The following is a 15,876-nucleotide window of genomic DNA, read 5'->3' on the forward strand; positions in this document are numbered from 1 at the left end:
CAGCTCTCTCTGTCCAGAGCACTCCACGTGTTTGCACGGCTTCATCTGGGACCGTGACCTTATCTGTTTGTATGCCGCATGAATTCTCAAAAGACATGCCTGCAGAGCTTTTATTGTACTACACCACCACCTACCTTTCCCCTTAAACTACCCCCAAAATGTTGGCTTTGTCAGTTATCAGCTTTCAGGCAATTACAATTTGACTTTGGTTCTTTTACTAACCGCCCTTGATGTAGTAAAGGGCGAGCAGCACGTAGCAAGTCGCCATAGTGCGCCATACTATGGCGACTTGCTACGTGCTGCTCGCCCTTTACTGTTTCCTTCCAATTTACTGTTTCCTTTTACTTATTTTTGCATGTAACGCGTTTTACAATCACCAATGACCGGCAGACTTTACTGCACATAAGACTGGATGTTCCCGATAGCTGGAAGCCGTGCAACTTACTGAAAGAAACGCCTACACAAAGTTGCTCCTTTCCTTACCTTACCTGGTGGCGACGGATTTCTATTAAAATATGAATGGGAGAATTAGACAAAGAAATACATAGCTGAAGTGAAGACTAAACATGCATGTTTATTAAAATGGGTGAAATCAAGCTGTTCTTGGTAATAACTAGCTGAATGTATAATATGTTCAATTAAAATAAATGCAAAACAAATAATGTAATGTAAAAATAAGGTCCGGCGACCGGATGAAAATATCATGAGTGAAGCATGAAGTGCATTTCATTATTGTAGATCGTGTGAATAATTGCTAAGTTAGCCATGACTCTGAATCAACAATATCAGATGGGACATCCATTAAAACAGAACACCACCAGTTCTATGCAGGTGCACAATAACGGAGCAAGCACCACCACACTTAGAATGCTTTAGACGTAGACTAACTAGAATGTAAGGCTGTATAAATATATTAGGGTAGGGTGACTGAGAGAATTTGCCAGATCTAAGACAAGTATAGAAAACTAATAAGAATAGTGCATCAAGTAGAGCATCGATATAGGGAGAGAATATACCGTTTCTCAGTACTGACAACATTTTGTGCAAGCGAGAAAGTGTGATGGTACTTCTACGGTTCGGGACAGAAGGAGAAGCTTTAGTGATGCCCTTTAGCAGTAGTTTAACAGCTGGATTAGAAAATTCACTAGGAAAAGAGGGATCATAACATCTAATATTGAACTGAATCCAAGCAACTAACCCGCGGATGTACTGAGGTTTAAACATCCATGCAGCAGCCAATGAAAGTGCACACTTTATTTATGCAAACAGGTTTAAGTGGCATGCAGAGAAACCTAGCTGACTCTAAGTACCTAACCATGGGGCTTTGCTTTAGGACAGTGCTAGAAGTTGAAAAGGGTGAATTTGGATTGGTACTGGGCTTGGCAATAATTTCAATGCGCTGCAGTTTCCCTATTGGGAGGATGCTTTCATTTCAATGGAGTACAGCGTGATGGCGAGAAACTCCAGGTGTGTGTTTGGACCTTTTGTTTTTTTCTTTTGACAGGGGAACACAGAGCGCCTGAAAAAAGTGTTTAAATTTGGACAGAGAGGAGCCTGATCTATCGTGGCGGATCTATCGGGAGGAAATTGTCCAGCAGATGAAGGGTGGAAGGGATTCTAACTCTGTTTAACAGAATCCAGCAAAGAGCCTTGGAGACTGAGTTGAATATGCATGGACTGTTTCTGCAGTCGAAAGTTAGGCGCACTGCAAAGTAATATTTTGAATGCCACTTGATGCCGAAAATATTCCACTGAGACGGGTGAATGGCAACGATTTGGAAAGCGTTAGTAATATCAGCTTTGGAATGCCAGGCGCCTTGACCTGCTCTTTTAACTAATTTGATGGCTTTGTCGACAGTGGCATAATGAAGAGGGAAAGGCACAGGTTAAATGAGGCTATTGACGCTTGAGATGGAGCCGGAGCGAGGTGCAGACAGATTAAAGATTAATCTTCTCTTCCACTAATACTTCATTGTGGCTACGCCTATTGGACTTGTGCAAAACACTGGGTATGGAGAGGAAATGGGACGATGACATAACCTTCTGTTAACTTCTTTCTCTAACAACTGGAAAACTGTTGCTGGCTCTTTGAGAGACTGGATATTATTTTGCCACCTATGTGACTGAAGGGGAAGAAAGGATCCCGATCTGAAACCTTTTGACCCGACTTTTTGATTTGATTTGATTTGAGATGATGACTTTTGGGTCTACAATCACAGAATCAGGGTGAGTGGACAATCTGCTGCTAAACATTGAACATTTATTGGTGTGGAGGGATTATTGTTCAGAATGTCTTTGTACCACGTTTGTTTTGGTGCCGGAGAGGGTTACCTCACGGTAGACACCGAAGGCGTCGAGAAACTGACCGATAGACAGCTCTCTGTTTAGATGTGGATCTGCAGCTTTGAACACAGCATTGATGTTTTACCAGTGGTGATGGATTTATCACACTTGGGAGATGGCAGGATGAGGCTGACTAAAGTGTGAATGAGGGAAGTGTAAAGGTGGTCCTTCCTGATTTGAACTTGGCTGAGCTTCATTAGTTAGAACCTCTCAGTCCCTTATTGTACAGTCTGTTTACACACGACTGTGTTGCCAAATATGACAAAACAGCATCACAAAATTTGCAGATGCAGTGATTGTTGTAATAAGTTATAGGAATGAGAGAAAGGAAGATCTAACTATATGTTGCAACGATAACACCGTCTCTCTTAATGTCAATAAGACAAAATAAATCATTGTTTATTTCAGACAAAATCACACTCTTATTTTCATCAGTGGATCATCTGTTAAAATGTTTGATAGTCTTAAATTCCTTGGCCACCACCCGTCTCAGTAACAGCTTCTTTCCAAAGGCAGTCAAGTTGCTAAATAGTTGACACAGCCGAACGCACTGCACACCTGTAATGTATATTGTTTGTACTGTATATCGTATGTAATGTTTCTTTTTGTGTTGTTGTTACAGCGCTTAAGCAAGTGCAAGGCGAAGAAAGAGCATTGTGTTCGGTTAGGAGAAAAAACCGCAAGTGTGATATATATATATATATATATATATATATATAGGTGTCATATCATGGGAAGTTCCTCAAACATTGTGTAAAAAAGTAGTTATATCGCAACACTTCAGAAATATTATGGATGTTTTGATTTATTCTATAACTGTATATTTAAGGCATTTGCACAAAGCCAATAAATACATTTTATCACTCTTAAACTTGCAGCAAATGTTTAATTACCAAGAAGTTCTTAATTGTTCCACAGCTGAGTTTTTTGGTGTGCCGCTGTCTCTTCCATTTTGATTTTTACCAAATGTCCTGTGCTTTGACCAACACCTGACTCTGCAGAGGATTTCTGACTTGCTCATCTGAGAACTGATGTTTTAATTGTATTGATGATGAAAACCATGTGGTCCTGAGATCTGAGAATGTTTTGAAGTCTGTAATTGAGTACGCCAGAAACATCCATTGGGATATGACAGGGTTAATTAGTTTGAATAAGCCACACAATCTCCACCAATAACACCATGATAAATAATACAACCTTAATAAAGTAATGTTAAACGGCAACTTTTACTAACCTTATGAGTCTGCCAACTTTAGGTTTTCTGAAATGATTACGTTAATAATTTAGCTTTTTTTTCCTGTTGTCCATCCATCCATCGTCTACCACTTATCCAGGGTCGGGTCGCAGGGGCAGCAGCTTAAGTAAGGAACCCCAAACTTCCCTTCTCCGGGCCACATCCGCCAGCTCCGACCGGGGGATCCCGAGGCGTTCCCAGGACAGTGAGGAGATATAATCTCTCCACCGAGTCCTGGGTCTTACCAGGGGTCTCCTTCCAGCTGGACGTGCCTGGAACACCTCCCTAGGGAGGCGCCAAGGTGGCATCCTTACTAGATGCCCGAACCACCTCATGGTTCCTTTCAACGCAAAGGAGCAGCTGCTCTATTCCGAGTCTCTCACAGATGGCTGAACTTCTCACCCTATCTCTAAGGGAGACGCCAGCCACCCGTCTGAGAAAATCTATTTTGGCCACTTGTACCCGTGATTTCGTTCTTTCGGTCATGAACCAGCCTTCATGACCATAGGTGAGGGTAGGAACGAAGATCGACCGGTAGATCGAGAGCTTTGACTTCTGGCTCAGCTCTCTTTTCGTCACAACAGTGCGGTAAATTGACTGCAGTACCACCCCGCTGCTCCGATTCTCCGGCCAATGTCTCGCTCCATTGTCCCCTCACTTGCGAACAAGACCCGAGGTACTTGAACTCCTTCACTTGGAGTAAGGGCTCATTCTATACCCAGAGTAGGCAATCCACCGGTTTCTTGGTGAGAGCCATGGCCTCAGATTTTGAGGTGCTGATCCTCATCCCAACCGCTTCACACTCGGCTGTGAACCGATCCAGTGACTGTTGAAGGTCACAGACCGATGATGCCATAAGGACCACATCCTCTGCAAAGAGCAGCGATGTGATCCTCAGGCCACTGAACTGCAACCCCTCTCTTCCACGACTATGCCTCGATATCCTGTCCATGAAAATCACAAAAAGGATTGGTGATAAAGCGCAGCCCTGGCGGAGGCCAACATTCACCAGGAACGAGTTACTTACTGCCGAGCATCCGGACACAACTCTCGCTTTGGGCGTACATGGATTGGATGGCCCTCAGAAGTGACCCCCCTCACCCCATACTCCCGCAGCACCTCCCACAGTATCACCCGGGGGACCCGGTCATACGCCTTCTCCAGATCCACAAAACACATGTAGACCGGATGGGCGTACTCCCAGGCCCCCTCCAGGATCCTTGCGAGAGTGAAGAGTTGGTCCGTTGTTCCAGGACGGAATCTGCATTGTTCCTCTTCAAACAGAGGTTCGACAATCGGCCGAACCCTCCTTTCCAGCACCTTGGAGTAGACTTTACCAGGGAGGCTGAAAAGTGTGATACCCCTGTAGTTGGCACACACTCTCTGATCCCTCTTTTTGAATAGGGGAACCACCACCCTGGTCTGCCACACCCTAGGCACTGGCCCAGACTTCCACGCAATGTTGACGAGGCATGTCAACCAAGACAGCCCCTCAACACCCAAAGCCTTCAGCATTTCTGGAGGGATCTCATCAACCCCTGCGGCTTTGCCACTGTGGAGTTGTTTGACTACCTCAGTGACTTCCATCAGGGAAATTGACGATGATCCCCCATCAGCTTACAGATCTGTCACTACCATAGAGAGCGTGTCTCCATAGCTTCTCCGAACTTCTCCCACACCTGCTGCCACCCTTCTAGTCCGTCTGTACCCTGCAACTGTTTCCAGAGTCCTCCCGGATAACATAACCCGGAAGGACTCCTTCTTTAGTCGGACGGCTTCCCAGACCACCGGGTTCCACCACGGTGTTCAAGGGTTACCGCCCCTTGAGGCACCTAAGACCTTGAGATCACAGCTCATCACCGTAGCTTCAGCAATAGAGGTTTTGAACATCGCCCTCTCAGGTTCAATGCCCCCAACCTCCACAGGGATTTCTGAAAAGCTCCGCCGGAGGTGTGAGTTGAAGATCCTCCAGACGTTCCCAGTTCACCCGCAATACCCGCTTAGGCTTACCAGGTCTGTCCAGAGTCTTCCCCAACCCCTTGATCCAACTCGCCACCAGATGGTGATCAGTTGACAGCTCCGCCCCTCTCTTCACCCGAGTGTCCAAAACATGCAGCCTCAGATCAGATGATACGATCACAAAATCGATCATTGACCTTTGGCTTAGAATGCTCTGGTACCATGTACACTTATGAGCATCCTTATGTTCGAACATGGTGTTTGTTATGGCCATTTTATGACTAGCACAGAAGTCCAACAACAAACGACCATTCAGGTTTAGATCAGGGAGGCCGTTCCTCCCACCTCTCCAGGTGTCTCCATCATTTCCCATGTGTGCGTTGAAGTCTCCCAGCAAGACTACGGAGTCCCCTACTGGAGCCCCCTGTAGGGCTCCATTCAGGGTCTCCAAGAAGGCCGAAACTGCGGTTTTGGGCATAGGCACAAACAATAGTTTTCCCCCCCATAACCCGAAGGCGTAGGGAGGCGAACCTCTCGTCCACCGGGGTAACTTCAACATAGAGGCACTCAGCTGGGGACTTGTGAGTAGATGTAAGCCCCACCAGATCCAACTGGTAGCACTCCACCTCCCGCACTATTCCGGCTCCTTCCCCCACAGAGAGGTGACGTTCCACGTCCCCAGAGCCAGCCTCTGCTGCACGGGTCTGGTCCGTCAAGGTCCCTGACCATCACTGCCACCCGTGTGACAGCGCACCCGACCCCAGCGGTTTTTCCCATGAGTGGTGGGCCCACAGGATGGATGGGGAGGAGGCACCACGTAGCTTTTTCGGGCTGTGCCCGACCGAGCCCCGTGCCATATCCGGCCACCAGGCACTCGCTGTCGGGCCCTCCCTCTGGGCCTGGCTCCAGACGGGTGCCCCGGGCTTCCTCCGGGCAGGGTCCTTTCCCTCTGTTTCATGAGGTCGTTTTTTAACCATTCTTAGTCTGGCCCCTCGCCTGAGACCAATTTGCCTTGGGAGACCCTACCATGAGCACTAGGCTCCAGACAACACAGCTCTCAGGTTCATTGGGACCTCTCCACCACGATAAGGTGATTTTTCCTGTTGTGTTAACGTTAACATTAGTTAATTAGCATAGTACAGATTTGCTGCTTAATGTTACGTGACCTGACTTTATTAGTTACAGTTATATAGAAATATTAAGGTTGTATTGTTCACCCAAAGGTTATTGGTGGAGGTCGTGTGGCATGGAAGTGATTATAATGTATTAAATATACACTCAGTAAGATACTTTATTTATTAATGATGAGCATTAACAATACACTGTGCAATATAATACAGTGGCATGTAAATTATTATTGTTATTGATTGGCATTGATGGGGCATTAATCACGTGAGAAGGGCATTAAACACAAAATCATTAATTTCAAAAACTTACTATTTAGCGTATTTTATCTGTTTTCTGTGCAGCGATTGGAGGAATGGCTTGACCACGCCCATCCAAGTGTATTCTCACCAATAGTAAACAAAGGGCTCGGGACTGGGCTAAATGAGGACCAGTGGGCCACCTCGACTCCTGACAGAGAGGACGGGGAGCCTGTTAGCTTTGACCGTGGCCGCGTGAGGGCATGGCTAGGAGTCCAGAGCGCCGCCCCTTCAGAGAGGAGGACTTCCTGTTCCAAAGCCGTGCAGACTGACGAACAGGGTGAGGTGGGTGCTGTCACTTTTATTCACACTGGTTATTCACATTTTGTTATTTTGTGTTTATTAGTGTATGTTAGGCTGTCCAGACCATAAGCAAGGAGGCAGAGGCAGGAGAACAAGCAAACCACAAACGTGGGCATTTATTTACAAGAGATATATAGATATAGATAGATAGATAGATAGATAGATATCTATATATATATATATATATATATATATATAGATATATATATAGATAGATATCTATATATATATCTATATAGATAGATAGATATCTATAGATAGATAGATAGATATCTATAGATAGATAGATATCTATAGATAGATAGATAGATATCTATAGATAGATAGATAGATAGATAGATATCTATAGATAGATAGATAGATAGATAGATAGATAGATAGATATCTATAGATAGATAGATAGATAGATAGATAGATATCTATAGATAGATAGATAGATAGATATCTATAGATAGATAGATAGATAGATAGATATCTATAGATAGATAGATAGATAGATAGATATCTGTAGATAGATAGATAGATAGATATCTATAGATAGATATCTATAGATAGATATCTATAGATAGATAGATAGATATCTATAGATAGATAGATAGATAGATAGATAGATAGATATCTATATATAGAGCAATAGAGCTCCATTGTCATCCAAAACGATTGAAACACATCAGTGAGCCACACTGTTACACTGGCTGACATGTTCCTTCATTACCATGAACAAACACACTCTAGTTTATTTTGACCCCCACATACACTGTCCTTATGAACCAAATATTCACTGGAGCACCAAATGTGGATTAATTTGCCGCTGAGTTTTTTTTTCTGTGTAGTTCAGAATAAACATTGTGCGCATGGCATCACATGAACATCATCTGTGTGTGTAAAAACTCCTGATCTGACATTCTCAAATCCTCACACTGCACAGTTCATGGTGCTATCAGCAGCCGCAATCTATTCTTTGTGAATGGCCCCTCAGTTTACCCAAAGTGAGAGCGAGCGGCTTTAATAATTATAAGCAAGAGAAGTTACACACACACACACACACACACACACACACACAAACAAACAAACAAACAAACAAACAAACAAACAAACAAACAAACAAACAAACACACACGGTGAGGGATGTCCTCTCTCACCTGAAGCTCCATCAACATTCATAATCATCAGCCTTTATTTTTCCACCTTTTGTAAAGACAGATTCCTAAATAACTGTCCTCTAACCATCGTATCTGTTCTCTCTCTGGCTTCACCTTTCTCTCTCCATCAGACTTCACTTTCTCTCCCTCTCTCATTACCGGTGAAAGCTCCTATTTATTTTCCTCTTCCTCCGTCTCGTCCACCACTCCTCGGGCCTCGAATGAATCCATAAAGTCTTGATTTATGCATCGAGTCTGGCTGCACTTCAACTGTTGTCATAAAAGCTGTAGAGAAACACAGACTTCATCCTTTCCTTCGTTTCCTCTTTGCTTCTTCTTTGCTTCTTCTTTGCTTCCTCTTCGCTTCCTCTTCGCTTCCTCTTCGCTTCCTCTTTATTTCCTCCTTCTCTCATCACTGTTTTTGTCTTACTTACAACCAGTTACAGATAACTGTCTGTGTACAGGAAAGGGAGATAAACAGTTGACAGGCAAAAAGAAAATAAATATTGGTAAATTCGTTTTTCAGTATCAAATCGTGTGTGTGAGTATTTTGTGCACACTCATTGTGTGTGTGTGTGTGTGTGTGTGGGGGGGGGGGTAATAGCATTGCCATTTTCTAATGGAGGTTCATTACTGACAAAACTATCAAGAGAGAAGAAAACAAATTGGAGCAGAAATCAGCGAAGTAGAGAATCAGGAGTTTAATGGATGTTTTGGAGCATCTTGGGTACAAACTCAGACTGAGAGATTTCAAACTGAAGCATCTTTCTGACTTTGACTTCTTCTTCCCAGTCATGAGCTCAGTTTTTGCTCAAAGTGAAGTCAAGAAAACCGTTGACTTTTGTCAGATACTGACAAATGTGACTCGTAGCTTTGAAAGAAAATGTATAACATTTTGGGCAATTCAGCATTGGAGACCTGGAAGACTTGCATCCTGACTTGACTTGGACTTGACTTGAATAGTTACTAGACTACAATGAGGAGATAGAAAATTTGCTGCCAGGCTTTGGCAGCTACCTTGTCCGTCACACATTGTGCATAAAGGAATACTTCACCCCCTAAATGACCATTTGTACATCAATTTCTCACCCCATGTTAGGTCCTTGAGGAAAGGTTCCCTCCACGGTGAACGAAGAATCCAAAAACAGAAAGGTTTTGATGAATTAAAGTAAATAGGGGCCGCGATTAACAACAGCAAAACTGCATCAAATCAATATTTTTATAATGCATCATAATCACTGTTGTTTTGCATTATAATGTGAAGTTAGTCTGTGTGGTCATTGGCTGAAGTAATGAAATTCCTGAGGTGTAGGTGGATATAATGCATTACAAGCTGGATATCAGTCACAAAGTGGTGATTTGTTTGCTTTCAAACTCTCACACAACTCGTGCAGTATAATACAAGTCTCATTTAACATGTCATATACTAACTACTTTCCAAACAGGCATTTTCACAAACCATTTAAAACACTCTGCAAACAGAATCACAGACTGATGAGTAGCTCGCCCTCGCAAGCATTCTTTGTTTGTCATGGATACACACGATAAAAACAAATTTACGGCATTCAAGGTAATACGGGGTAAATACTTGAGAAACAAATGATCCTGTTGTAAGTATGTAATTCCTTTAACACAACTTTGATGCAACTTTTTTTGCATCGTCAGTATTCAGAGACCTGAACGACTTGCATCATGACTTGAATATGAATTGACAAAGAAGACATGAAACCATTACAGACCACATTGAGAGGATATAACATTTTGCTGCAGGGCTTTGGCTACTAGCTTAACACAAGTTGAGCTTGAATGTCCTCTTGAGGGTTTAGAAACGGTCAAAACAGCTAGAGAAATTAGTGCCATTTTAAACCTTCCAGAATTTTGCAGATTTTATTTTGTTAAAAGTGAAACACTTGCTAATTAGATTGTATTCCCTTCACACAGTAACAGACTTTATCTAACTGTAGGACTGTTCTGTGTTGCAGTGTTACCTGGTTGGAAGCCACAGTGATGCACTCAACCACATACAACAACCTTTTCCTGCCCCCTCCCCTTCCCCGTCACATGACCTAAAAGCCTTGTCTGATTGGATGAAGCCCCACTCAAATCTTCAGGTGAGTTGATGATGACACCCATGTTTGTAATGCTTTTAAAATACTTACAATGCATTATAATCTTCTTTTAGTGCTGTATAATTATAGTTATGAGAACTCATAAATATTAATAATGCTTAGCTCATCAGGTAATGAAGGACGACATACAATATAAAGTGTGAAGACTGCCAGAGGATAGATCAGTTTACAGTAATTAAAGTGTCACAAATGAATGTGGTATTGATTCATTGATGGGAAATAATACACACAGCTCCTTTTTAAATAAGTTGTAAGACATCAGTAATGCCCTCAGGGGAGAAATAAACTCTGCTGATATATTCTTAAAGAGTGTTCATGTGAAAGTAAGAAACGTTGCTTGAAACCACCGTGGATTAACAAAAGCTCTCTGTTCTTCAGGCTGAAGAAGAGCAGTCCTGTTGTGAAGAAGCCGAGCGTCTTCACTCTGAACAAAGGTGAGAAAAGAGTTTTAAGCAGATGGAGTGATAAAAGGCGCAGACTGGCTGTAATTTGCAGGATATTTGTAAAACCACAGAAATAAGCAGAACAGTGTCCTTTATGTTCATGAAGAGAAAGCTTGTAGAGAAAAGCACAGTCAGTGGCCAACAACTTTTTTTTTCAACAGGTAAGTAACAAGAATAGTCTTATTGTGTGTTTGTATGCAGTGTGTGGTGTTGCACGCCATTTTAAATTTAATTCCAAAATTGAGGTCATTCAAAATGACAAAATACAGCATGTGTGTAGGGACCCCTCAATCCCCCCCAACCTCCAGACATCAAAATATTTAAATTATTTATATTTTTCATATTTTATTAATTGAGTCAGCATTTTAATCTTAATCTTTTCTGCAAGTTGTATTTAAATGTCCTTTTAAGGAAATTCCTCTAAAAACGCTTATAAACTCAACAATACCGACAACAACTTTGTCACATCTAGTCTTTATTTTATCTGTAATCAGTTTACATTCTTCTTTCCAGCAAACTGGGAATTATCATGAAATTACAAACCCATAAAATAATGGATGTTCCATAATGAAGGGCCTAATGCTGTTTCAAAGCTTTCCCTATGCAGCAGGAATTCATTTCCAGAGGAGGAATAGATGGTGCTGGTCCTTTACTTAATTGTTGGCCCAAAAGTAGTCAAATAAGTCTAAAAGTATACTGGAACCAGAATACATATTTATCCAGCGTTTAAGTTTCACACTGTAGGATGTATTTGTTGCTAAAGCCAACAAATTCCCAGGAAGAAAAGGACAAAATATGACATTTGTGGCAGAAACAGTGACTGAACTGTTCCAGAAAAACAGTTTTTGGCTCCAGAAAAACTATAAAAAATCAAAACTCACAATTCTTGAGAAATGTGGAGCATTAAGTGTTATATTTACTTTATGTGTCAGTGGTAACTTGAAAAATCTAAATTTTCAAGTGTCAAGTATGTATATAGTAGTGACACACTGACGTTTTGAGGTTTGAATTTTCTGCGTTTTCTGCGAATTTTCGGAAACAAATCGAAATTTTATCGGATGACGGGTTTGAAAAATGCCTACGAAAACATGAGCTTGGTGCGTGAAGGTCTTTAAAGTTTAAACTCTCAGAGATTCCAAAAGGTTTGAGCAGACAAACAAAACACTAACACCTTCACCTCTTCCTCCTCCCTGGTGTGACCTCCAGCAGCAGGGCCGCTTCCTCCCTGCTCTACCCAGCCCTCCTCTGCCTACTTCTGGCTGCAGCTCTGACTCTCCTGGCCTGTCTGATCTGGGTTGTCCTTGAGCCTACATGCCACTGCAGCGGCAGGATGCCTCGTAGCTTCCACCTGGCACTCAGGTACGTCAACGGGCCCCCACCTACCTGAAGATCACCAAGAGACTCTCCTGAACTTTCCTCAGGCTCGACAGAACGGTTTGCAACTAATTTGAACTAACCCACCAGCATGACTCAAACATCAAAGATCTGGCAGAAATCTCGCGGGAATACAGGATGAAAAAGCAGGATGATAATAAGACGGCAGCACTGACGGTCAAACATGCCTCAACAATCCCCAAAACAACAGATGTGGTTTTGTTTTTTTGTTCCTGTTAATTTTAATCATTATCCATGTAGCAAACAAAAACAAAAAACATTGGTCATTATTCCATCTTTAAGACTTGTCTCTTTCTTAAAGACAACAACAATTTGCCACCGGTTCTCTGCTGTTTCCATGAATTTACCCTGAACTTTCTAAAGAATGGGAAAGGCAGTATCTATAAACAAAAAGAGAGGTAGATTACTACATCACCATCAAGAAAAAAATACTTTGTATCGAAATATTTTAATTGAATTTATTATGTCCTCATGTTGGCTTTTTTCTTTTATTAAAAAGACTTGAGAAATGTTCATCCTTGACCTTGAAAATAGATATTTGACACAATGTACTAACCTCTCACTTACCTTGTGCCAGAGCTTTTTCACAAAAAAACTCAAGACTGTGTAAGATGGGGTTTATATTTACAACTCCAAATTAGCCAATTCTAACTCGTTTGGATGCGGCTCCTTAAAGCTGGAAACAAGGTTATAATTACTAATTGTACCAAAGGACAAAACCAACTCCTGTTATGTTTGACACATACTCACTCTTGCTCAGTTTCTTGTCTCTGTCAATTCCAGCTTTTGGTTTGAATTGAGTTCTTTCCTATAATCCTCAATAACGGCGTCGGTTAAATTATCACTAAACTATCTTAGATTTTAAATACATCTTTGCCCATGCCAGAATTTTTTTTTATATATAACTATAGCAGAATGAATGTGAGCTAACGGGAAGTTGTAATATGTATAATGATGTATCTTTATGTATGAGATTTTTGGTCAATGAAAGCCTTATTGACCAGACTGATGCTACGTTATTGTAGCATCAGTTGGTTTAATGTCCAGACTCGTGCTGTGTTTAGATATAGACCTGATGGTGTAATTCCAATGTTTGAATAACTGCGCTCGGATAAATCAGAGAGGAAACATAGAAACAGGAATACCCTGTTCTCACAGCAGTGGCTTGGCTTTAATGCCTCATTTCCACTGCAGGGTTCGGCTCGGCTCCACTTTGTTTTCCACTGCTGATAGTACCACCTTTGTGTACGTAGGATTTCCAGCTGAAACAAATATGCATGAAACTTTTGTCAGTGTGACACTCACTGAATCCTCTTATCGGCCATAGTGCACACCATAGAGTACTGCATAGTGTACTGCATAGTGTACTGTATAGTGTACTGCATAGTGTATACCATAGAGTACTGCATAGAGTACTGCATAGAGTACACCATAGAGTACTGCATAGTGTACTGCATAGTGTACACCATTGAGTACTGCATTGAGTACTGTATAATGTACTGCATAGTGTACACCATAGAGTACTGCATTGAGTACTGTATAGTGTACTGCATAGTGTACACCATAGAGTAAGGTACTGCATAGTGTACTGTATAGTGTTCTGCATAGTGTACTGCATAGAGTACTGTATAGTGTATTGCATAGTGTACTCCATAGTGTACTGCATAGAGTACACCATAGTGTAGTGCATAGTGTACGCCATAGAGTATGTCATAGAGTACACCATAGTGTACTGCATAGTGTACACCATAGAGTACACCATAGTGTACTGCATAGTTTACTGTATAGTGTCCTGTATAGTGTACACCATAGTGTACTGCATAGTTTACTGTATAGTGTCCTGTATAGTGTACACCATAGTGTACTGCATAGTTTACTGCATAATGTACGTCATAGAGTACATGGTAGTTTTGCGAGCTGCCATTTTATTCAATTAGTGGTCTGCAGTGTTTTAACTCCACCTTCTAGTATAGGCTGAGCTCGCTTGGGAACTCGACCGAGGTGGTACTAACTAAGTAAGTAAAATGTACAATCCAAAGCTTTTGCTAATGAAAAACCAGAAACAAATTAGGCAAGTTGGGTAGAGCCGTGCTGGTGCCATGCAGTGGCATAAATGTGTGCACGTTGTAAAGAAGGTTGGATGTGTTTGAAGATTAATAACATAAATGTTTTCTCTGTTTGTATAAATTCCATCAAATAAACACAGTATATACCATCAAAAAATTGACGGGCCCGAACTCGTACTGCTGTTTATTTTTAATTTTTTCAAAATAGGAAATAATAGGAAGTCATTTACGATTTCCCGACATTGTAGAAAACCAGCACTAACATGAAGGAGGCGAAGTCCACAGTCCCTTTCAGGAAACTTTTCTAACTCACATTATTGTGTAAAAAATGTAATGAAGTCTGATAAATATGACATTAGAATATGTATTGCCTTTGCTATCTGTCCTAATGTAGCTAAAGCTAAAAGATGCAGCTAACAAGCTAGCATTATGCTTTTTAATGATTGTATGTAATACTTTGTTTGACTGCCATTCATGTCAAAATGATGAAGTATTTTGTACTCAATGATAATCACTAACTGCCTTGTTACACCGTGATAGTGCTTGTTTTGATAAAGATGTTTTGCAAAAATGGAAAATGTATTGAAATGTATGTCAAAGGATAAAGGACCATGTCTGTTTTTTATGGTTTAGCCCATAAATTACAAATCACATATCTGTACATCGCTACTTGCCTTTTTCTAAACAACCAAACGTGTATATGAATTTGGTTTTCCTTTTCAGTTTTAGGTTTCAGTTAATTTCTTTAAAAATCAACTTGCAGAGACTTGGAACTTTCTGCAGAGAAATAATCTATCACAGCCAAGACCCTGCCGTAATTAATTGTAATCAAAATTGTGTTGTTGGTGTGCGGTGACACGTTTGAAATGCGGTTGGATTTGAAATGTCTGTACTGCTTCCCAAGAACAGAGAACAATAAGTTTACTTTGACCAAAATAAAAGAATACATACGATGGATTATCTATTTACAGATAGTTTCAAGTCTCAAAGACACGGAAGCGCTCTTGTTTGTACTATCTTGAGTGTTTTCAGATGATGGAATTTATGTCACACTGACTCTTGGGGATGTGTAATATAGTAGTAGGCAAAGTATATCTGATCATTATAAAAAGGGTTAAAACCTATAAACAGCATCGTATCACAGGAAAGTGTGTCATGATGTTTCTTTGTTTCTTGTCTGACTGATTTTTACTTTTACTTCCACCGTCCACCGACGGTGTCAATGTCATGTTCCATCTCACTTCTGCGTTTGACTCATTAGACAATTTTTTCTTGTTGATTTAGTAGTTTGTTAGAGCTGCTTTATAAATCCCAAATGTCTGACTTTCTCGGGGGAAGATGAAAGTCCAGGTTCCCTAAAAAGTTAATTTCCAAAGGATCAAATTGTTGTCAAAGCCGTCATCATCAGGCTGCATGATGATGATGATGAAGGCATATG

At 41.3% G+C, this 15,876-nt stretch overlaps 1 protein-coding gene across 1 annotated transcript in view; it reads left to right on the plus strand.

The window, feature by feature from the left end:
- LOC115017871 (nesprin-2) overlaps positions 1–13,944 on the plus strand; it is a 28,875-nt gene extending 14,931 nt beyond the window's left edge. Inside the window, exons 9-12 of the mRNA XM_029446581.1 lie at positions 7,006–7,240; positions 8,192–8,252; positions 10,913–10,968; positions 13,700–13,944. Coding sequence (XP_029302441.1) covers positions 7,006–7,240; positions 8,192–8,252; positions 10,913–10,968; positions 13,700–13,944 — 597 coding nt within the window. The remainder of the gene's footprint in view (positions 1–7,005; positions 7,241–8,191; positions 8,253–10,912; positions 10,969–13,699) is intronic.
- The last annotated feature ends 1,932 nt before the right edge of the window (positions 13,945–15,876 follow it).

The sequence above is a fragment of the Cottoperca gobio genome, chromosome 13 (genome assembly GCF_900634415.1).
Source record: "Cottoperca gobio chromosome 13, fCotGob3.1, whole genome shotgun sequence".
NCBI lineage: Eukaryota > Metazoa > Chordata > Actinopteri > Perciformes > Bovichtidae > Cottoperca > Cottoperca gobio.